This window comes from Tachyglossus aculeatus, chromosome 18 (genome assembly GCF_015852505.1).
Source record: "Tachyglossus aculeatus isolate mTacAcu1 chromosome 18, mTacAcu1.pri, whole genome shotgun sequence".
NCBI classification, from domain to species: Eukaryota; Metazoa; Chordata; class Mammalia; order Monotremata; family Tachyglossidae; genus Tachyglossus; species Tachyglossus aculeatus.
This window is the reverse complement of record NC_052083.1, coordinates 32237040-32261813: the sequence shown is the minus strand read 5'-3', so window position 1 is coordinate 32261813 and position 24774 is coordinate 32237040. Positions and strand designations below refer to the sequence as shown.

The 24774-nt window shown below is 44.5% G+C and overlaps 1 protein-coding gene across 2 annotated transcripts in view; it reads left to right on the top strand.

Annotated features, from left to right (window-relative positions):
• Positions 1-24774, top strand: part of SLC37A1 (solute carrier family 37 member 1) — a 90001-nt gene that overhangs the window by 46327 nt on the left and 18900 nt on the right. For both annotated transcript variants that reach the window (XM_038760372.1, XM_038760371.1), the window contains 7 exons: positions 1912-2038; positions 2727-2805; positions 5332-5467; positions 7756-7832; positions 9286-9452; positions 13992-14029; positions 22826-22909. In XM_038760372.1, coding sequence (XP_038616300.1) covers positions 1912-2038; positions 2727-2805; positions 5332-5467; positions 7756-7832; positions 9286-9452; positions 13992-14029; positions 22826-22909 — 708 coding nt within the window. The remainder of the gene's footprint in view (positions 1-1911; positions 2039-2726; positions 2806-5331; positions 5468-7755; positions 7833-9285; positions 9453-13991; positions 14030-22825; positions 22910-24774) is intronic.

Sequence of the window (24774 nt, the reverse complement as noted above, 5' to 3'; positions counted from 1 at the left end):
TTAAGCACTTACCATTTGGGTTAGTAAGTAGGTACTAAGCATTTGGGTATATATCAGATAATCAGGTCAGACACAGTCCCTAGCTCACCTGGGGCTCAGGGTCTAAGGGAGAGGGAGAACAGGGATTTAAACCCCATTTTACAGATGAGGAAATTGAGGCACAGAGAAGTTGCCCAAGTTCACAGCAGGCAAATGGTGAAGCTGAGATTGGAACTCAAGTCTGAGTCCCAGACCTGTGTTCTTTCCACTAGACACACTAATTCTCTACCCTGATTAAGGATAGTGGTGAAGACCTGTGCCAAACAATAATAATAATAATGACAGTTCTATTTGTTAAATGTTTACTCTGTGCCAAGCATTAAGCATTGGGATAGATTCAAGATAATCAGGTTGAACACAGTTCCTACTCCCATTTGGGGCTCACAGTTGAAGTAGGAGGGAGAACAGGTATTGAATCCCCATTTTGCAGATGAGGAAACTGAGGCCTAGAGAAGTTAACTGGCTTGCCTGAGGTCACAGAGCAATCAGGTGGCAGAGCTGGGATTAGAATCCAGGTGCTCTGACTCCTAGGCCTACACTCTTTCCACTAAGCTATACTGCCTCAGGACTTTGGTGTGTGGAATGTTTGAGACACATATTCTTCCCCACTTGCTCTCACTCCTTCCCCCAGCCAGGAAAGACCCCTGCCCTGGACCCCAAATTTCAGTTCCTTGAGTGCAGAATAGGAGAGATGAACCTGGTTAGACTCCTCCTCCTCCCCCCATCCTACCCATTTTATGACCATTTTATAACACATTCCATAGGCCAAGGGCAACAATATGGTATTACAATGCAAAACTTGGGACTGGAAGTAGCTGAAGTGAATCAGCCACGCGTGCTTGCCAGTGTTCAGATAGGATTCTGTCGATTTGTATTGCTGAGGTCAGCCACAGATGGGGGCAGAACAAGTCCTTTCCCCAGCTTGCTTCTTAACCGATAGAAACCATATTAGAATCATTATTTGGAGACCAAGGTGAAGGTAAGCACATAACTAGCAAACCCATGAAAATCTCCCCAGATGGCAGCCTCAGAGCCTGCAGATTTAGCCTTTCAGATGAGCTCCCTTTGTACCTCTGAGAATCGTCCCAAGAATCAATTTAATTGCACTTAGTTTTCTGGATGGTGATATTGAAGTCTAACCCATTAAAAATAATCTTGGGAGGAGCCAGATTGTTTTGATGGAGAAGCAGCAGGAAGAAATGGCAGTAGTTGATACACTGCTGCTAAAAGAAACAAAAAGGCAGACCATCCTAGCCTGGGCAAGAATTGGCAGGTTTCAAATGCCTAAAATTCTGGGCTGGGATCAGGTCTGCCCCATTCTGAACTCCTCTCCCTGAATCCCTTTTGTCTCCACCATTTTTCTTTGTTGTTGTAATGATGAGAGTGTGATGGCAACAAGGGAGTAGGGGCAAAGGGGAGATGAGCTCAGGTAAGTGATTCCTTCCACTCCCCCACCATCAACCTTGAACATCCGTTCCCCTCAATCAGCGGTATTTAGTGAGCACTTAATGTGTGCGGAGCACAGAACTAAGCGCTTGGGAGAGTGCAAATACAATAGATTTGGTAGATGCATTCCCTGCCACTTTACTTCTGGGCTAGCATTGCTAACTACAGGCAGGAAATGGACCCCAGTGGTATTTATTGAGTGCCTAATAATGCAGTGCAGTACACTATACTAAGTGCTTGGGAAGATGCAACAAATGCATCTGAGCCCCTTTCCCTGCTGATGCTCTCTCACCCCGAATTTCCGCCGTCACTGCCCCACTCATATTCTATTTTGCTCAAGAAAAGTTGTCCCACATCCGTTGTTCCTTTCAAGCTGTATTGTGAATATCTTCCTCAATTTCATTTTTCCCCCTTTGTCTCCCATAGGGTGAGCTACATAAGCAGTGTGCTTCTCCCAGTGAAATTGAACTCAGCAATCATAAGAAAAATGTCATTCAGGTTCCCCCTGGAAAAACAGTGGTTAATGAAAGTCACTGTGGCTGGGCTCCATTTGGTAAGTTCATTGCTCTTCTCTCCTCTCATGAGGAGCTGGTAGACAGTATGTGAGGGTTCTGACAATAGCATCCACTCTTCCCTACCAGAAGATTGCCATTACAGAATCTAAATGGTGCTTTTGCGACGATCCTGCGTATAGAGATTATCGGCACCTTTACAGAAGGTTCATGATAGGGGGATATCTGTCTAGTGACATTTTGGTGCTGTTGGAGCTATTATTTGGGGGCTTAAGGACTTAAATCTGTGGGTGGGAAGACAAGGAAGATCAGAGGATCTCAGACCTTATCACTTTTGTAGTGGAGGCTGGAGAGCAGGCAGGAATTGGGTAATGTATTTTCATCTGGGGAGGGAAACGGCTTTTTTTTTGGTAGTTCATTTATTTTTGTACCTGAAGCATTGCCACAATTAGGTTAAGTGGTTATTTACAAATGGAATATCTTTGCTGTCAGAGAGAAAGTTGGTGGTTTTATTTTCCCTCATCCAGAAACTGAGTACTAAATGAAAGGCTCGTTCCTTATTGCTACTCTTCTTGACTTTCATTTAGTGGTGCTGATTGAGAGCAGATTTTGCCCTTGTGGAAGTGAAAGGGGCATTTTTCCACTCCAGGTCTTATACCTAGAATGTAATAAGGGCTTGGACACTGTTAATGAATTATTTCATTTATTTGTTTTGCAAATAACATTTAGATAAGGACAACTATCAGCAATTGCTGGGGGCACTGGATTATTCATTCCTCTGTGCTTATGCAGTTGGAATGTATCTGAGGTAAGCTCCGATTTTATTACTTTTCTCTGTGAATATACGGAATTACTTGGATGGGGGGGAATGTGCCTTCAGCCCCTGTGACTCTGTGAGGAAAGGGTTCCCACGTTTGGAGGGGTTCACATCTTAGTAGCCTTGGAGTGCCCAGGTAAATGGACAACCCGTGAAAGCAGGCAGGGCAGGGAGCAGGGATCAAGTCTGGATAAGTGCTCAGGGCTACACTCCACATCAAAGTTTGAAGAATCCAATGAGGGAAGGGGTTCTGTTTGGTCACTGGTGAATTTGTTGACTGTTTTTCATTTTCCAGAGAGTCCTAAGGCTTTCAGAGGGCAGACACTGTATGAATCGTAGGCATTATCATGATAGAATAGGAATATTTGCCACATGCTGCCTAAATCTTAGCCAAATTTCAATTGGAGGGTTTTTTGTACTAAACAGCCTTAATCTTCTGGTTATAGTGCATATTGCTCATTTGATACACATGCTACATAAAGCATGTGAGGGCCCTCAGAAGTGCTTTGTAGGGTGATATGCACTTGTAAACACTCAAGAAATACTATTGATTGGAATAATACCAAGTGACAGTATAGTTACAAGATAATAAGATCAGACACGACCCTGTCCATCATGCAGCTCACAGTCTAGAGGGGAGGGGAAAGAGAGATTTAATCCTCATTTTACAGATCAGGAAATTGAGGCACAGAGAAGCTAAGTGACTTGTGCTCGTGGTCATACAGCAGGCAAGTGGCAGACCGACATTAGAGCCGAGGTCTTCCACCTCACTGCTTTTCAGCCCGGTGTTGCTGGGGTGCAGTTTAGAGGCAGGAGGCAAGATTTGGTAATGATCATACACATCTCTGAAGTGCATAGAAACCCCTGGGATAAACATCACTATTTCGGTAGAAGTCGGCAGTCATGTCAGGATTTGAACCTAACTTTAAAGGGAGCTAAAGTCAGGAAAGACCACATTGCTCCATTGAAGTGAATTGGATCCAGGTTTTTAGTGTTACAAGAAAGGGAGAAGTAAAGGCTTATTTGCTCCCTGGGCAGGTAAGACAACTTAGCCAGTGAACTACCTTTTTATTTCGAGTCTCACATCCAATTCATAATAGCAGATATGCAGCCTTCATCCTCCAGCAGCCTTCCTATTAGATAGGAGGCAGATCCAATCCAGAATTTAGTATCTGGTTTGGTGTAAAGTGTAAATGGTTACTACTTGTATGAAACTATTTTAAAAAAGGGCTTAAAGCCATATTATCAAGGTGTTTTCTTCCTTAGTCCCGGAATGACCCAGTTAATGAATTTCCAATAGGAAAAAAAAAGTTTTGCGAGGGAAAAGTTGTCATATGTCAATACGATTGGTAGTTGGAGGAGAGGGAGGGTAGACCAGAAATCTGCAAATCCAAATGCCAGTCCATTCCTTTTGCTCTCCTGGGACAAGTAACTTCACCTTCCATTTAGCTCCTTCACTTTAACTCCTCTTTGCCTCAGTTCCCTCATCTGCAAAATGGGGATTAATTACCTATTCTCCCTCCCCCTCAGACTGTGAGCCCCATCTGTGACAGGGACTGTTTCCTACCTGATTTTCATATCTAATCCAGTGCATATAGTAAGTGCATATCAAATTATTATCAGTAATAATAATAATTTTTTCCATTTCCCCAATGCAAAGAGCTGCCCCATTTCAGGAGTGACTGTGGGGGAAGTAAAGGCCTCCAGAGATATCAGTTCCAAAGAAACCAGTTTTCTGAACTCATTGAGATCAAAACCACTTCAGATAACTGGGAAGCCCAGGTTACTGAGCAACATTGGGTTGGCTCTCCAAAGTAGGCCTTTGCTGAATTTTGTTCAGATATTCAGGCTTTTTGGGAAAAGGCCAGAGTATCTAAGTTAACTGATATTCTGAAATGAGGTTAGTAAACCTTGGACAATCAGTTTTCTACTGAATTTCCCAAAGGTTCTTCTCAGGACCATCAAGAAGCGCTGATTCAGTCAGTAAATCACTGGCAGGTCTTGCGTCCTCCCTGAAAGTAGCGCAGTAGTGAGACATGCAGCACCTCTGGTGTGGCAGAAGAGTGATTTGAAGGAGGGGCGTTAATCCTTTAGAAATGCCCAGCCTATCCTGTTCTGGTTTAGTGCTGAATTGCTTCAGTTTGACAACCGGTATTTCTACATAAAATAATTTCCATTTAGTAGTCCCTATGTGCATGAGAAATGGTTAAGCTCTTTTGTTTGACAAGTCATCAGCAAAATCTTATTATCCATGCTAACGTTTTCCTCCTGAAGTTTAATATTTGTGAAATCATGAATTTCACTTTGAACCAAGTGCCACATTTATAAAATGCCTCAAATTGACCATTTCACGCTAGAGGAAATGTCAGGAGGAATTGTCAAAATATCACTCCTCCTGGAATCTTCAGGGTTTTTAAGGTCTGGAAGCTCCGCACATTGACTGAAAGATGTAGGCAAGTGACTTAGATGACAAGTGCGGAGGTCTTATCCTTTTCCCATCTCTTCCTTTACCCACAGTGGCATAATCGGGGAGCGCTTGCCAATTAGATATTACCTAACATTTGGAATGCTTGCCAGTGGAGTCTTCACTGCCCTTTTCGGTTTGGGCTATTTCTACAATATCCACAACTTTGGATTCTACGTGGTAGCTCAGGTAAGTTTTCCCACCTAATTTAAACCCGGCACGGATTCGCCCAGGAATTAAAATAGAGACCCTGATATTACAATCAAGTCCCCGCTTTTTTCTTTCTTTTTTTTAAGGATGACTCTTCGAATAAATGAATTACTGGCCCTGATTGTAGGAAGTTGAAAAAATTCGGGTGTGCTTTTTTGGGGGTGGCAGGATTGAGGCTGGCTCAGGTTGGCCAGGAGAAATCTGTCTCCCTCTGCTTACTCTGAGGGGGCTGAGCGTTGTTCACCAGAGGTCAGTGAAAGGGGAAGCCATCTAGTGATTGAATTTTATGGGCCCACCCTTCCCGGCAAATGTTCTAAGTGACCCCAAACCTAAAAATTGTTTGTCCTGGTCAGAGGGCTAGCTGTTTTTCCTCTCACACCCTGCTTTGAACAAAGACCCAGGTTTGATTTTGAGCCAAGACAGTTCACCCTCTAATGGCTGCCTTTTCTGGGTTCCCTAACTTGAAGTTTTCCAGATTCCTCTTGCCCACTTTTGGAGAGACCTTCTTTATTTAGTACAGTGCTCTGCTCACAGCCCTCAGTAAGTACCATTGATGATCAGTTAATCAGTGGTATTTATTGAGCACGTACTATTTTTTATGGTATTTGTTAAGTGCTTACTATGCACCAGGCACTGCTCTAAACACTAGGAGAGGCTAACGACTAAATGTAAGGACACAGTCCCTGTAATAATAATAATGGCATTTACTAAGCGCTTACTATGTGCAAAGCACTGTTCTAAGCGCTGGGGGGGTTACAAGGTGATCAAGTTGTCCCAAGTGGGGCTCACAGTCTTAATCCCCATTTTACAGATGAAGGAACTGAGGCACAGAGAAGTTAAGTGACTTGCCCAAAGTCACACAGCTGACAAGTGGCAGAGACAGGATTTGAACCCATGACCTCTGATTCCAAAGCCCGTGCTCTTTCCCCTGAGCCACACTGCTTCTGGTGGCTGTCCCACATAAGGCTTACAGTCTTAATCCCCATTTTACAGATGAGGTAACTGAGGCACAGAGATGTTAAGTGACTTGCCCAAGGTCGCACAGCACAGGTGGCAGAGCCGGGATTAGAACCCAGGTCCTTCTGACTCCTAGGCCTGTGCTCTATTCACTAGGCCGTGCTATGCTGAACGCTTGGAAGAGTACAATACAAGAGAATTCGCAGACCCATTCCCTGCTCATAATGAGTTTACAGACTAGAGGGTGACTTCAGTTGGCTGGGAATCAACCCTAGGACTCCCCCATGATGGGTGAGAATTAGATAATATTTTATACAGGTTTTTATCAATTTTAAAAGGAAAGTCAAACCGTGATTCTTAGAACGGTGACCCTCTGAACAAATCTGGATTGTTCAGGTGGGTATGTGGTTTCAGTGACTGAGCAGAGGCCCACTGATTCTCATGCATAAATTCAACCCCCATGCCAATTCATTTTCATGAAAGCACACCCTTTAGGAAAGATAATGATAGTTAGTGTGGTATTTAAGTGCATACTATGTGCCTAACACTGTGCTAAGCGCAGGGATAGATACAAGTTAGTTTGGACACAGCTCCTGTCCCACGTGGGGCTCCCATTCTAAGGAAGAGGGAGAACAGATATTAAATCCCCATTTTACAGATGAGGAAACTGGGGCACCGAGAAACTAAGCAACTTGCCCAAGGTCATAGAGCAGGCAAAGTGATGGAACTGAGGTTAGAACCCAGGGCCTCTGATTCACAGGCCCAGGTGGGAGTCTTCCCACAAGGCCGCACTGCTTCTCAAATTTCCTCAGAGATCTTTTTCAGAAACGGAGAAATCCGTGGCCAGTCCCTGGTCTGTAATAGAAACTCAGTGAATTTTTTCCGTAAAGGGTACTGCTGCCCATTTCTAATCCATGAAGTAGAGTTGCTTTCGCAGGCTGGAGATCTACAGTTCACCCACCGTGGCCCTGCCAGAAGAGGGTTTATGAGGGTTGAGATGGTCCTTTGTGTGGTTGCTTGTCTTTATGGGGTGTTCGGCAGGGCCGCACGTTGGAGCGGAAATTGCAAGCGCAATTGTGCCTCAACTCTGAAGGCCCTGTGGGAACAGCTAAATCCTGCCCAAGTCTGTCTAGCTTCAGCACTGTGTTGGTCTGGCCTAAACAGGTTCTGCTACAAGCCATACATACGTGCATCCACATTTCCTCTCCCCTCCCGCACCAGCCCCTTCAGAGAACAGTTTAAAGGAAGCAGAGCACTGAACTGTGAGCTTTTGGTATGTGCTTTTATTTCTTTCTTTTTCTTCATTGCAGATCGCTAATGGTTTGGTCCAAACGACTGGCTGGCCTAGCGTGGTTACCTGTATTGGCAATTGGTTTGGGAAAGGAAGGTACTAAAAATATTGTACATTAACGATTGACAATATGCAGAGTTAGAGATTGCACAGTCCATCGGTGGTATTTATGGACCTTGGGCAAGCTACTTCTCTGTGCCTCAGTTGCCTCATCTGTAAAATGGGGATTAAGACTGTGAGCCCCACGTGGGACAACCTGATCACCTTGTATCCCCCTAGCGCTTAGAACAGTGCTCTGCACATAGTAAGCGCTTAACAAATACCATCATTATTATTATTATTATGTATTGAGCACTTACTGTGTGCGGAGCACCATGCTAAGCACTTGGGGGAGCACACTACAGCAGAGTTGATAGGCCCTGAAAGGAAACTGTGACTGTATAGGTTTCTCTGGTCAGTCTTCGTTTCCCCAGCAGCAGTTAGGAGTATTGACAGTCGATTTTCTGCATACCATTTGGTCTTTTTTTTACATGGTATTTGTTAAGCACTTACTATGAGCTATGCACTGTACTAAGAGCTGGGGTAGATACAAGCATATCAGGTTGTCGAGCTGGTACTCAAGGTTGAGGATAACACTACTGTCCTTTCAAGCTGACTGCACGCTTTTATCACACTGTATCATTTGTTCATTAGCATTACCCAGGGTCCTTAAATGTAACTGTTTAAAGGTCACTGTTACAGGACTCTTGGGGTGAGGGGACTTTAAACAATTAATTGCTTCCCAATATAATTAATGTTACCGATACTGTGTGGAGACCTATATTGTGATTCCAGGGCCAGAGGTAGAAAGCAGGAGCTACAGCTGGCTTGTATAGTGCTTCTTTTGGTATTCCGCAAACCTTGAATTCCACCCCCAAGGGATGGAAGCCAGACAGACCTCAATTCATTTCATAAGCCTTTGGTTTTAACACTGGGGATTTGTCAACTGTGGATACTTTCAGGAATCAAACTCCAATGGTTGGCTAGGAAAATCTGTACTTTATGTTTGCCACCACAGTGAGCTCTTTTACAGTTTGAAACACCACACTGTATGTCGGTGAAATAACTGTCCAATAACAAATAGCAGTTGGTGCTCTTCAGATTCAATTAACAACACAAAGGTCTAATTTATATAAATGAGTTTGAAGAAAAGCAGTTACACAAGAGGAACTGGGACCAGGTTTGGGTTAAAAAGATTGTTGAAAGAAAAAAGGCTGGTACAGATACCATTTGAAGTCACATAATCAGGCTCTAAAAGGGTTTGATCATTAACATATAACTGTAACAGTGAAAGGTGTTGAATCAATTGGCCAAATGCTATAGCTGGGTTATCCAACAAGATGAGAGTGGATGGGTTCAAGTGACTTGAACCCCTTTTCCCTTTTGGAACAAATAAATCCTTCCTGTGCACCATGCAAAGGAAAGGGTGAGCCTGTGCCATGTTAAGTTGAATTTGTTAAAGCCAGGAAACCAATTTAACATTTGCCCCATTTTTTTGTGTGTATTGCAGGAGAGGTTTGATTATGGGAATCTGGAATTCTCACACCTCGGTGGGGAATATCTTAGGGTCCTTGATTGCTGGCTACTGGGTGTCGACCTGTTGGGGACTGTCATTTGTGGTGCCTGGCATAGTCATCGCTGCCATGGGGATCGTTTGTTTTCTGTTTCTCATTGAACGTAAGTCCGTGCTTCTATTAAGGATTATAGATTGGTTTCATAGTTTTCTGACGTGGTTGTTCCTAGCAGTGGAGTTTCCTTTATATGCCCAGCGTGTTGTATCTGCCTTGCACACCCAGCAGAGCTTGGACTGATCAAATCTTCCCTCACCTGATGTCTTATCGGCAAATATTACATTCCATGTTTCACCCACTCCAGGTGGAACTCAACCCTTCATCACAGTGTTCTGGGTTGCCTATGGAAACAGCTTGGCTCTTGGTGACTAAGCAGTCTATTGTGTCTAGCAGTATATCATTCTGAACAAATTCCAAGTGTAGTAGATGTCTGAAGGTTAGTTCAGGCACAGCCTGCTGCCCAGGTCAGGATGCTCTAGTTCTGCCCCATTGTTCTCAGAAGTGTCGTAAATCCATATAATCTTCATGTGGGTGGGTTTGGCACTCAGGTCCTTTGATTTAGCTGTGAAAGCACAATAAATCACATGCTGCCGGCAGCTTTCCTCTGATTACCTCAGAAGAAGATGCTCCAAAGTGCAGATTATCCCATCATCGTTTGGCATGAATTTTTGCTGGGAACTTTGCCTCCGGTTCTGCCAGCCTAAGGTGTCATCCTACAAATTAGACCGCGTCCTTTTTGACAAGACGCTCTCCTGGCCCCACCTCAGCCTCATCCCATCCTCAGATGTGGAGTTTGCCTGTGGTCTCTTAAAAGATGACCTGAAGCCAAACTGCCCAAGATCTGCAGTGCAGCTTTCACATTAGCTTTCCATCCCTCAGTGATTTGTTTCTTCCTGATGTCCACCTTCAAAACACACCCAAATAGCTAGAACCAGTATTTTGTGCTGCTACCACTGCTCTGCAGACCAGTTGTGTTTTAGACTATAGAAGGTGTGCCCGCCCACTTGAGTGGGATCTCTGTTCAGGAAGGTGATGTATACACAGCAGGTGTCAATAATGTCAGGGAGAGCAAATTCCTAGGTTGAGAAAAGATTCATGGACTGAGGGTTGTTGGTTTTGTTTGTTTTTTTAAAGAACCACCCTCCCTCTGTCAGAGCTTGAAGCTCAGAGCTTCCTCCAACCCACCCTCACCTCTTCCCCCACCCCTAGTCTACAGGTCTAATAATAATAGTTGTGGTATTCCCTAAGTGTTTACCATGTGCCTAAGCACTGGGATAGATAGCAGGTAATCAGGTTGGAAACCGTTTCTGTCCTGTAAAAGGGAGAACAGGTATTGTATCCCCATTTTAAAGACGAGGAAATTGAGGGGCAAGGAAGTTGTGACTGTTTTTTCCCCCTCTCCCTCTCCATTTCCCATCTCACAGCAGGCATAGGCAAGGAAGTCAACAGGGAGAAATCACATGCTGTCAGATAGCTTTCTTCTGATTACCTCAGAAGTTGTTCCAAAGTACAGATTATCTCATCATCATTTGGCATGAATTTTTGCTGGGAACTTTGCCTCCAGTTCTGCCAGCTTCAGGTGTTATCCTACAAATTAGAAGGTGTCCACTTTGACAAGAGGCTACTCCCCGCCCCCCATCACAACACAGCAGAAAAAAAAGCTCTGGCAGTGCTCCATTATTAATCAATCAGTGGTATTTATTGAGCACGCACTGTGTAATAAAATTAGATATGATCCTTGTCTTCAAGGAGCCTACACTTTGGCCAGGTTAGACAGACATTAAAATAAGTTACAGATAAGAGGATGTAATATAATATAAATATACTTACATAAGTGCTATGAGGTGGAGGGGCATTACTTGAGGACTTAGGTGATATGAAAGTGCTAACAATTGGGGCTGTGGATAGATGAGAGATTATTCAGGGAAGGCCTCTTTAAGATGGGGAGAAGCGTGGTCTGCTGGATGTGAAGGAGGAGTGAGCTACAGCAAGAGGAAGGATGTGAGCAGGTGGTTGGCATCTGGTGAGGCAGGAAGGAGGCACAGTAGGCTGAGTAGGTTGGCTTGAGGAGAATGAAGCATAAGAGCTTCATTCAGAGAGTAGAGAAAGCTGATTTAGTGTCTCAAGTCAGTGGTCAGAAGTTTCAGTGGCAAAGAATGGGCGGCCATGGGAGATTTGTGAGGCGGGGGAAATGTGCACAGAATGATGTTTTAGAAAAATGGTCTGGGTGGGATTGACTGGAGAGAGGAGAGACATCCACAGTTAAGGAGCAGGAGGCAGAAGGAAAGCTAGGAAGGAGACTGAAAAGGAGCTGCCAGAGAGGTGGTAGGAGAAGAAGAAGTGGAGGCAGGGCATATGTACAGTCAGTTTGAGGAGTACAGTTAGGAATAGGAAGAAAACTGGATGGGGTTCAGGAGTGTATTTTTTTTATAGGGTAGGGAAGATGTCTCTGCTTGAAGACAGCGGAGAAGGAGCCATCCAAGAGTGAGCTGTTGAAGGATGAAAGTCAGGGAGAGAAGAGTGGGCAGAAGTGTGTTTTGTAACGGAAGGGGTGAGAGGGGGAGGGGGCGGAGTTTGAAAGCAGGAACAGTATCTCTTTTTGAGAGATGGTCAGAAGGATGACAGAGTGGCGGGGTGGGGGGCGGGGGAGGGAGCTGGGGAGGTTTTGGAGAGCTCTTGCCTGATGGTTTTGATTTTTGTCTACAAAGTAGTTGGCAAGGTCACCAGGGATGAAGGTTTCTGAACAAGCCCACTCACTTATAGACCTTAGGCAAAAAGCCTTTCGAGGGCACTCTTAATTTAACACGGCCATCCCCTTTGACTGGGATGGAAAGAGATTAAGGTGACCTCTCTGACTGTGTGCAAGGCAGGAACACAGTAGAGAATGGTCTGTGCAAGCGGAGCATGACTTGCTCAGCTTTTCCTGGTAACACTAGATTGTGATCCCCCTGTGGGACAGGGACCGTGTCTAATTCCCACCTGCATATTATTCCTTTCTCAGCGCCGAGTATGATACTCTGCACACAGTAAGCGCTTAATAAATACCATTATTACTCTCGCTACTAACATCATATCAAGCCAGTTAATTCTCATGTTAAGGAAAGTTAATGTGAAGAGGCAGATATACAGTTCAGTGGAAAACTACAATTGAAGGCTCTTTTGACGGTTTCGTAAATAAAAGTGAGGAAATGATTCTCTCCTCCCCCACTCTTTTATTGCTCACAAAAACCTATCCCCTTTTCCTTTAGAAATGAGGAAGAAATTATCCCCGGTCTATCTATGCCAAAGCAAACAGCCCGCTCCTTCTGTTTTAAAATTTTAACCTCTTTTCTCCCATAAGGGAACTTGGATGATTTACAGATATGGAGAAGTCCCCATCCAAGGCACATTTTTGGCAATTGGGAGCCAAAGAATAGGGTGAACGCAACACTGTGTGGATGAAAGAAAGTCGCTGATTGCATGGGTTGTTTTCCAACTCCCTGCTGTTCCCTTGGGCTCTGGGCTCTGACCGGGACAGGGAGCACACTGCAGGTGGTAGAGATTAGTGGGAGTGTCTGGTACCATTCTGAGGGCCAAAGTCTTCATGGTGGCTCACCCTGGGGTTGCCAGATGGTCCTTGTTTATGGGGTTGTCCCTGTTTTTATTGCCCTGTCCCACTGACCCAGAAAGAGAGTCTTTGGAGAGACCTTGCTCTATTGTTTGTGTCTTTTCAATTATTCCAGTTCTGTGAGGTGCATTCTCTCCCTCTGGATTCCAAGCTCATTGTGGGCAGGGAATGTGTCTGTTATATTGTTGTTTGTAGTCTCCCAAGCACTTAGTACAGTGCCCGCATATAGTAAGAGCTCAATAAATACAATTGATTGATTGATTCATGGAGCAACTAGATGCTGGGTTTTGGGTGTTCCCCACATTCTCAATAGTATCTCTCTCCACTCTTCAGCCTCCACCACAAGCTTCCCTTCCTCATTCCTTTCTTTGAGTGGCCCTGAGGGAGAAGGAAGTTACATCCTGGAGCAGTTCTGGCATGATTTCAATGTCCTGAAAGGTGCAGCAAGGGGGAACCTAACTGGTCTCTCCAGTTTGGTTATGGCCACAGAAGACATTTGGTTTTCTCACCATTGTTGTCTTATGCTACTAGTTTACGAGCAGTGCACGATCATAAAAATAAAAGGCATGCTGAAGAGATGCATGCATGCCCTGCACAGATTCTAGTTGGGATGTGGCTCTCTAGACAGTTCAGTATTCTGTACTGTCTAGGAAATCGTCCACTAAAAAGCACTTTAAATATCATCTTGGGAAAAAAATCCAAAAAGGGTGTATAAAACTGAAATTTTGAATGGGAATCATAGGGGAAACTTTTAAACATTGCATTCACAAACTGAAGCGTGAGGTTAGTTTTATCTCCCCCCCCCACCCCCAACTAGGATATCATGTTTCCCAGTTGTCTCTGAAACACCGTTAGTCATAGGGAATTTTCCTTTGGAAATTGATGTTAGTGTTGTCTGGAAGGTAGGATGATTTACAATAAATTGCTGGAACTGTCTCGATATGCCTGTAGCCTGAATTAAGGACACTGACTTTTCCTCAGTGTTTGGTCTCATGTAGAGATTTTCTTTATTGATGCTTCTTTATGTTACTTTTTCAGATCCTAAAGATATAAAGTGCTCCTCCACACCATTAAATGTAAGTCCAACTTCTTTATTCTCTTGATTTCTTCTTTGAGCACCATCTATGTATTGGTAGCCACTTGAGTCATATAGTAATAATAATTGTGGTATTCTTTTAGTGCTTAGCACAGGAGTAGATACAGAACAATCAGATCTTGGTTGTAGATCAGGCCTGGGTGTCAGAAGGACCTGGGTTCTAATCCTGGCCCGGTCACTTCTCCACTGTGTGATTTTGGGCATGTCACTTAACTTCTCTCTGCCTGTTTCCTCATTTGTAAAATGGGGATTAAAACTTTGAGCCCTATGTGGGACAGGGACTGTGTCCAACTCAGTTATCTTGTATCGACTACAGTGCTTAGAACAATGCTGTGCACATAGTAAGTGCTTAACAAATTCCACAATTATTATTATTAATTATTAAATCAGACACAGTCCCTATATCAAATGGGGCTCTAAGGTATTTACTCCCCATTTTAAGATGAAGAAATTGAGGCATAGGAAAGTGAAGTCACTTTTCCAAGGTCACAGAGCAGGCAAGTGGCAGAGCCGGGAATAGAGCCCAGGTATCCCGACTCCCAATCCAGTGCTCTTTCCACTGGGACATGCTGAAGACCCTGAGTTGAGATCACCGATCTTGGAACGATAATCCAGTTCAACACTACAAGAGATGAGCTTGAACTTTTCTCACTGATCCTAATAATATCCATAAAAATGATGGTATTTGTTAAGCGCCTACCATGTGCCAGGTACCGTATTAAGTGATGATAATATAATACACAATAATCCGATCTAAGGCAGAGTCCACTACTTCAAAACATTGAGGCAGTTGCGAAAATGGGATTTGCTTTTAAATTGCCATGCTGTCAGTCAGTACTGGGCCCTCCTCTGAGATGTCCAATCCAGGGCCAGGCTGGTCTTCATGGTCCCAAGTCAGCCTCTCCTGTCTCCTCCCAATACCCAGAACCAGTCTGAACCCCCAGGGAGTCATCATCATCATCATGATGGCATTTGTTAAGCGCTTACTATGTGCAGAGCACTGTTCTAAGCGCTGGGGGGGAAACACAGGGTGATCAAGTTGTCCCACGTGGGGCTCACAGCCTTAATCCCCATTTTACAGATGAGGTAACTGAGGCTCAGAGAAGTTAAATGACTTGCCCAAGGTCACACAGCAGACGTGGTGGAGTCGGGATTCGAACCCACAACCTCTTACTCCAAAGCCCGTGCTCTTTCCACTGAGCCACGCTGCTCAGTCCTGTACCACGAGTCCTGGTACAGTTCCAACTTCCCGGGAACCTCCGGACTCTGATTAACGTGGAATTGGACAAAACTTCCTTCAGGTAATTTGCAGACTGCAAGATAACTGCCAGTCAGGACCTCTCACCGCCACCTCACAGGGCTCGCCCTAGTCAATCAATCAATCAATCAATCGTATTTATTGAGCGCTTACTGTGTGCAGAGCACTGTGCTAAGCGCTTGGGAAGTACAAGTTGGCAACATATAGAGGCAGTCCCTACCCAACAGTGGGCTCACAGTCTAAAAGACTAAATCTATAGTCTAAATGGCAGTATCAGCTCTGGACCTGAGCCAGAGTCCAGGCCTATAAGCCATGGCTAACCTGAGGGCTTCACGTGAATCTAACTGACTATATGCTAGACTCTGGCCAAACCGAAATGTCTCCAGACCGTTTGTCCCATCTACTACTATTCCCTGGAAAATCTCTGTGCTCATGAATTTAAGGTGGAAAGGGAGGACAACCAAAAGATTGCATTAGACCAAAGAAAATAGTTGTTTGATAACCTACCAAGAGGGACAGTGTCATATCTGCAGAGCTTTGCCTCCATGTTATTTTGATCACTTGGTTGTATCTTTTAAATTTTGCTCAGCAGAACTTTCTAAATAAAGATGTAGGCTGATGAAGATAAGATACATAATGTGATGGGGAGGGAAATGATAGAATAAAACTGATCCAACTGAAAACGCTACTTTCTCAAAATATTATTATTACAAGTGTAATGAGTAAAAGCTAGCCACCTTGCTAGGAAGTCCTTTTCTCTCAAGAGACCCTATAGGGTTTTCAGAGAGACCTCCTCCCTGGATTCAGCTTGGTTTGTTTATGAGAACAACATCATTGGTGAAAAGGTATTGTGTTTCAATATTCACCTTAAATTTCCTTTCTCATTGACCACCCCCCCCCCACCCAGTGGAAGAATGGGTTGGCAACAAGCCAGTTGGATTTTACAGTTGACTACTACCCAGTGCCCTAAAGCGAGTCAGGAAGTATTTCTTACCTGTATATATGTATATATGTTTGTACTTATTTATTACTCTATTTATTTATTTTACCTGTACATATCTATTCTATTTATTTTATTTTGTTAGTATGTTTGGTTTTGTTCTCTGTCTCCCCCTTTTAGACTGTGAGCCCACTGTTGGGTAGGGACTGTCTCTATATGTTGCCAACTTGTACTTCCCAAGCGCTTAGTACAGTGCTCTGCACACAGTAAGCGCTCAATAAATACGATTGATTGATTGATTGATTTCCCAGGTGGGCAGAGCCTCTCTCTCTCTTTTTAGTTCCTACCCTTCGAAGACCCTTGGTCCTTGGACCACAAGACCACTTATCGAGTTATGTAATGTTGGCTTTGAGCTCTGTGATTAGGGGTCGGTGGGCAATAAAAGCATGCACAGCCAGAAATCTGTGCCTCGGGTAGGCCACCCTAATATCCCTGGAGTCAGTTGTAGCCCCCAGCCCGAGACCAGCCACAGAGTAGCACCTGTGGAAGGTAGTTATCTGGGCTAAACTGGAAGTGGCCAGAAGTTCACTTTCCATGGAGAGGACTCTGGCACACGAGAGGCTTCCCTATAGGGTGCTTGCTAGTCCCCACAGCCAAGGGGCAATCCTCCAGTTTGGCCCAGCTGACTTTGTTTGGTGGCCCCCAATCCCTTGCCAGAAATGGGGATGTGCAAGAGGGTAGAAGCCAAATGAACTCAGCCCAAACATAGCAGAGTCCTGGCTTGGTGCCAATCGTACCCAGCTTCAGTCACCCACAGTCTTTCCTTAGCCCAAACAAGGCTGTCCTGGGTTCTTGGGGAGCAGGTGTCCCTTCAGAGCCACAACATTAGTTCCAAAGTGTTGAGAATTGATGCTCTGCTCTGCTGTGATATTACTTTACCAGTCTCTAACAAGGGCTAATATATCCCGACAGTGAACCAAGGATTTCCAGGAGGAAGCAATGCTTTGGGGTTGGACCAGTCTACATTTGAATCCCAGGGGTGCCAAAGGCTTGCCTGGTGGCCTTGAGCCACCAAAGCTCTCTTGCCTCTAATCTATAAAATGGACTCACTAGTAATTCATCTCACCCAGTGCTCTCAGGCGAGAAAGCAAGAGGGTGGCAGGTGATATTGCTGTTCTAAACAGTAATTGGCAATACGCTAGTTAAAGATGCTGTCAGGGCAAACTTCCTCATTTGGAAACCTCTAAAGTTTTTTGCCATATATCCTGTGAGGGTGTAATCATGAGCTGTGTGAGGAAAACGGTTTCCTTTTCCTCCTCGTTTTCTACAATCTTAGTAAAAAGGACTTTCAGGGACATTGTGAAGACTGCTAAAATGTCATCTCTTCCTGCAGGAAAAGAGTATGAATTCAGCAGAACCCTGCAAAAATCCACGTCACACTAGATTGTGTCTGCCTGGAGGGACCTTCAGAGTCCTGCAGGAGCTAATTGCAAGTTTTAGTCCCTTCTAAATATTCCTCTTTGTTCTTACCCTTCTGCTGACAAGGCAAATGAGTACTTGGAGAAAGCCTCTTTTGAAAAAACAAATTCCTCTTCTTTGGAGTGGCTGTATCCCTTTGCTAGCCGTCTCTCTTACCTCTTCTTCCTTCTGCTTCATCTCACAGGATGTGGTGAAGGGTGTTCGTCTGGTAGGGTTGCCATGGACATTGTAGGATGGCAGCGTTCTTTCCTACATTCCCTTCTTAATGCAGTCTAATCCCTTATTTGCCTGAAGCGAAATCAATCTGAAGAGGAAAAAAAAATAAACCTTCACTTGCACCCTGTCTCTGGGTTATACAGAAAAAAGCTCTCTGCGGGGAGTGGAAAGATATTTGGTGACTTCCCAAAAGCAAATGCTGAAGTAACAAGTCTGTCTATTATCTGCCTGATCCTTATTTACAAATTAGAACAATCCTCTTTTAGGATGTCATTTAGTGTCATCTTCCCAAAGTACTAGGAAGAGCACTACCCCAAGCCTAATAGTATTTTCTGGTGTATTTGACCTCTGTTTCTATGGAAACCTGGTTCCCTTGAGCACAAGGCATCACCTTTTCTAAAATAGGTCTTGAATTGCAGATTTTATAAGTAGTTTTGGACACATTTTGGTCTCAAAATTATTCTGGAAACTGTGCCAGAAATCAAAATTCCCTGGGTTTGAGTAAGTCCTAGGATGTTTGTGACAATTAAGAACTAGGTAAATGATTGGCATTCTTTAAGAAAGAGGATGTATTTATTTCTGGAGGTTAATTTCAGAATTAGGGTAAGAAAGCTCTTATCAGCCTGGAATTCCGGAATGTATTCTTGCACCCTAAATGATCTTCCAGGTTTGTCAAAATTAGCAAAAGTGTAGGCACAGCACCATATTATGGAAAAATTTCCATTTTGTTATGACTTCCTGGGGCATGAGATTTTGTCATTTTGTAGTGTAGACATTATCAAAATTTTACCCATCTTAAATTTTATTTGCCATGCGAAGTAGCGGTCAGCTCTAATTCTGCCTCCCAACTGGAAGCAGAAAGCTCTTTAAAGGCTTTAGGAAGAAGCAAAAAGTGTGGGCGTGGGGTGGAGGAGAGGGGAGGGCAGTTCTGTTGCTCCCTGCTGGCAAAGTGAAATGTTAAATCCAGAATTGCCTGTCCCACCTGCCAATGTGAATTTTTTGGCATTTGGACATTCTCTCAATCAAGGTGCAAATCTGCTTTAAAAGGACTTTTGGCTGAAAAAATACATCTTTGAAAATGAGGTGACTGTAGGATGCCACCTCCAAACTTTTATGGTGGAATTTCTGCAGATCAATAGCATGATAGGCTAATAATAATAATAATAATGGCATCTGTTAAGTGCTTGCTGTATGACTAAGCACTGATGTAGTCAGCCAGTCAGTCGTATTTATTGAGTGCTTACTGTGTGCAGGGCACTGTACTAAGTGCTTGGGAAACTCCAATATAACACAATAGTAGATAAAGGAAGCAGCGTGGCTCAATGGAAAGAGCATGTGCTTGGGAGTCAGAGGTCATGGATTCTAATCCTGGCTCCGCAACTTGTCATCATCAATCATATTTATTGAGCGCTTACTGTGTGCAGAGCACTGTACTAGGCGCTTGGGAAGTACAAGTTGGCAACATATAGAGACAGTCCCTACCCAACTTGTCAGCTCTGTGACTTTGGGCAAGTCACTTAACTTCTCTTGGCCTCAGTTTCCTCATCTGTAAAATGGGAATTAAGACTGTGAGCCCCACGTGGGACAACCTGATTACCTTGTATCCCCCCAGTGCTTAGAACAGTGTTTGGCACATAGTAAGCGCTTAGCAAATCCCATCATCATCATTATTATTATTAAATCAGAGTCCCAGTCCCAGACTAGGTTCACAGTCTAAGGGGGATGGAGAGCAGAATCCCCATTTTAAAGATGAGGAAACTGAGCCAGGGAGCAGTTAAGTGACTTACCCAAGGACCCACAGCAGGCAGATAGCAGAGCCGGGATTAGAACCCAGTTCCTCTGATTCCCAGGCCTGCATTCTGGCCACTAGGCCATGCTGCTTCTAATCTGAAGTCAATTTTCTGACCCAATTATAACAAGCAATGTGGGAGAAGGGAGAGGAAGGAGGGAAGGGGATTATAAATGGCTGTTGTCAACTCTCTATAATTCAAGGAGAAAGGCCTAATATGAATTATGTCAAATTTTAGGCCATCCCTAGAACTTGCGAGCTAGGCAGTGGTTTACAAAATTCATTAATATTTCCATGTAGCCTAGTTGTTAAGCTGGATGCCCATGTTTAAATTATTTTGGAAGCTGAACAACACAGTAAAAAACATCAAAAACATTGAAATTGCTGTTGAGTTGAAATATAATAGCACTCCTTTCTGTGTGTTTGTTTCGAGGTGCCCAGCAAGGTGTCCCAACAGTTCAGTGCCATGATACAACTTTAACGCCAGGCACAGAACTATCCCCTTTATAGGATTGAATTTGAATATTTTTCCCTTCTCCCCCTCAGCTGGAGGGGCTAATGAGATAAGAGATGACCAAAGACAGGCCAAGCCAGGAAGAGGAAGAACAAACTTGGGTAAACCACCAACTGGTTAATCCAGATACTGGGCTCTGGTGGTATTACATAGAAGTTTAAATACAACAAACAAAGGTGTTTTCTCTGTTTAAGAACATCAAGAATCTGCCCTCCCCACCCAAATTGTGAGTCCCTTGCGAGACAGGGACCATGTGTGAATTTGTGTGTTTTTGCATTCACTCCGGCATTCAATACTCTGCACCTTGTAAGATCTCAGTAAAAAGTATTTCTTCTGGTATTACTACTACTCTCCAGAAACTCCAACTCCAAAACATTCTGTCCAAACTCTTCCGTGACGTTGTTTGTGTTTAAAAAGGTATTACTATCTCCCTTGGATTCCTTGAAGCAGTATACCTCAGAAATGTATAATCTTCAGAGATGAAGATTTTACTCTCTGAAAATAAACTTTGATGGAGTTCAGCAAGTTGTTACAAATGAGGTCTGTTCCGGAGAAGTCATTTTCTGGAGCTTCAATAGAGACAGAATCAGGGTTTCTAGTATGGTCTGTATAAATTAACCTCTCTGTTTTGAGGCCATTTTCTCAGTGGCCTAATGGAGGGTGTTCTTGGAACTGTGGAAAGGACTCTTGTGTTTTACTCAGTTCCACCACAGCTTCACCAGATATGCTTATCTCTGCCTTGGCATAACATTATATGAGGATTAATTGATGAAGGTCAAAAAGTGCTCTGAGCATCTTGAAGAAGAGTTCTAGAAAAATACAAGGTGGCACTATAGTTCAGAGAAACTGCAGGAGTCCCTGGGAATTAGTACTTGACTGTGGAATTGATTCCTAAGGAAACTCTTAATCCAGGTAGATCCTGAGGTTTGGAAATATTTCAGGTGTGCAGGGAAATTTACAGCTGAAGTTTTCATGAAAGGAATTACAGTTGCTAGCTGAAAAATAGAAGGCAACCTATATGAAAGTCCTTTAATAAAAAATTAAGTCCTAAAATCAAAACTTCAAAGAATGGGTTTGTGGTTTTAATTTGTATTCCTCATGCACTTGAGTAGCACTGCTCCCTTTTTTGTCTGTTTATCTGTTCAATCTACATTTCTGGCACTTTCCCAAACCTTTCAAAAAGGTAAGAAAGGTAAGACCATAGTCGGAATGGTGGACCGTCCATCTCAGTGTTGTCTCCACGGTGCTGCCAGGGAAAGTTTGGGGGAGCAGAGGATTGGCTAATCTCCTTTGCCATCCCATTTTTAGGTGAAGTTTCCAATCAGTAACAGTCCTGAACTTTTTAAATATGAATAGCCCATCATGGAAGGCTCATATACGAATTTATCCGAAAGCTTTTTGAATCTGTAGATATTGTCTCACCTCCCATATGTTTAGCCTGCTCTCAATGAGAGGACCAGTATAGCAGTGGGTTTCACTGATGCTGAGGGGAATGCAGGCTTTAAAATATGCAGTTGCTTTCTATTCGTGTATAGTAATGGTTTGCCATACCTCAATCAGATGCTACTTGGTCAGGATAGTGTTTCTCATTCTGGAGTTAACGCAAAACAGTCATCTGTCTGTGTCCCATCAGAAAGGATGGCTGTAACTTTTTATTTCTGTACTTTTGTCCAGTATATAATCATGAGAATTATCCAATTCAAATTTTGTTCCCCACCCTATTTCGAGAGTACAGTTTCGCTCCCAAGACTCTTGCCCGAATGGACTAGAGTTGGGGCCCAGAGAGCCTAAGGGAGAAAATTCGAAATGGGGAGGTGATTTGGATCCCATCCTGATAGCAGGGGGAGGAGGTTTAAGAGCTTCCTAAGTCATGGTGGGAGTGGGGCCTGGATCAGTGCCACCGGGGAGCCAAGCTGCTCACTGGGATGCTGCTGCTTGCAAGGTGGGAGAGGAAGGCAGACTCAGAAATGGAGAAAGCTAAACAGAATCTACCACTGATCATTTACTAAGTGATTAATCCATTTGTGATAAGGGAGAGCTCACCGCATGCAACTTTAATGAGAGTTTCAGTCAAACCCACTTTTTTCCTGCATTCTCCATTACTTTTCTGGTCAAAGAATGCGCAGTAAAGCAATAGCATTAAATTGAGGCCTATCTTCCAGAAAAGCAGGATTCTTTTTTCTTCCTTAAATGAACTGTAGGAGGCTGTTCAATTTCAGTGGAGTTTCTCTCTAAAACCTGTACTCTGAATTGCCAGCGTCGTCGTGGTTGAAGAAATATTTGGTATCTGCCTTTCTTCTGTTTCTGTACATGGGAACCTGAAGTGTTTCTGGCAAAAGGAAAAAAAACTGCTCTTTCTTAGTCTGTCCTGATGGGTGAAGTTTTCAGGGCTTTGGACTTGAGGCAATTGATTGGGTCAATCACGGTGTATTGTTTTCAGCTGTGAGCCATGCACTCTCCTCGAGAGCTGTGGTGGAAAGAACAAAAATCTCTTCTACAATTTAAGATGGGTTGGATTTCTGGTGGTCTCTTCAGAAAGTGCTTTAAATTAACGTGTTTTAAAAAAATCCTATTTTTCAGCTCCCCAGGGGCTGTGAGAACGGTACCAACAGATTCAGAATCCAGAAACAAACCAGCAGCGTCCAGGAGAGCAGCAAACCTCTGGTGAGTGAAACTACTGGAGGAAGTTTTGTCACCTAGTCTTGGACTAAATGGGGCATCCCAGGGGCTTTCAGGCCCTTTCCCTATGAGCTCCCGAGGTGGCCTTCCATGGCTGCTTCACCACCACATCCATCCCCGTGCCCATCCTTATTCTGGCACTCTGCTGGCACACCTCAAACTCCTCTCTCCAATCCTATCCCTGGCAGCTCCTTCCAGCAGTCTGGCATCATTGCAAATGGGCTCAGGTTGCTGGATAGATAGTCTGATCCAGAAGCAGACCATCTCCCTCCCTCCCTGCCAGGTCCTCTGCCTTAGAGCAGGACCACAGGTAAACTGGGTTTTTTAACAGACGGATCCTGCTCTGCCTTGCAGAGTGACTCCCTTGTGAATTTAGTTGTAAAGTGCCGACAACTAGTCCTGGTGGCAGGTTTTCTGTCCCTCCCACCTCTGATTTTGGTCAGGCAGGCAGGCAGCTAAGAGGACCTAATGCTTCCTCCAGATTCTGTGCCTGGGAGGGCTGAATGGGCTGGAGGAAGAGAGAGGAAAGAATAGTCATCCACTGCAACAGCTGAAAGCTTCTACAGTGCTCTAGGCTTCCAAGCTCAGATTACAACTTGGAAACTAGAGGCAAGTGTGGGGCCTAGGTGACCTTGAAATCTGGTTTCTTGGAGGCAGGGCCGAACTCAAGCTGGGGACAGGTGTGGTGGTTGTGGCTAGTCCAAGTGCGTTCCGAGAGCATCCTAATAGCATCCTGCTTCCGAGTTTCTGGCAAACCCCCTCCCGATGAGTCCTGCTCTGAACAGGCAGGCAGTTCCAAAGGCCAGAGGTGCCAGTCACTCCTTGCTTCTGAATTCACGAGGGCTGCCCCGAAGGAGAATTATTATAGGACTGGTTTCACCTGTTTTGCACTGAGGAACCAGGGGGCAGGACTTTTCTAAACTGACATGGCCAGCGTGCTATTTCTGAACAGCACGTGCTTCACGCCTCCTGACAGGGTTGGGACAAAATGGGAAGTTGTGCTCACGCTCAAATAACCAGGACCCCAGAAGGTCATGTTTCAGCTCAGGGTTCGAGCCCATGCTGGTGGCCGTGCAGCAAATTCGGAACAGCTGCCTGGCAGCAGTCACCCGGGTATCACCTTTCAGCGGGCCTCAAACCAAGGCACCTTAAGGGACTGGGTGCCAAGTTTTTGTCTCTCTTGACCCCACCTGGAAGGGCCCTGTACTCTCATCCTGGCTGGTGGCGGGGGCCATGCGGCTCCCCAGATTCAGAGCCCGGGTCTGCGTGGGGTGAACCGACTCTAGGTTGGAAAAGTTTGCGGCTTTCCCAGTTGCCAGAACGTCACTGAAGTGACATGACTTAAAAGCAGGCCAACAAGATGGTGGTTGGTAGTTAGCATTTTTCAGGGGAGCCTGTCAGGCAGGCCACCTGCCCCAATTGTGCTCAACAAGCAAAGCGAGACCATGGGGAATGGCTTCAGGCGGGCAGACGTGGGGCCAGTGGGATCTCAGATGCTCCCCGTGGGGGTGCGTGACTCTGGAATCCTGGCTTTGTTTTGCCCGTCTCAGGCATTGTGACTGTGAGATAGCCCTGCAGCCCAAAGCTTGTTCTGAGCAGATTGGGACAAGCCTGAAAATTCTTTCTATCAGTTTTTATTATCAATTTGTTGTATTAATATATTTGTATTTAGTTTTCTGCTGAAGTGTTTTCTTCCTAAACCGTGCTGGTTGGTGTTTTCGAACCCTAGCAGCCCCACATCAACAACCAAATTTTTCTCAACCTGCAGTGGGGGTAGTGATGGGGATGATGGGACCCGAGTGTTCCCTGCCAGTTTGGGGTGATTCTCTCCAGTGCTGTGATCTTGATTC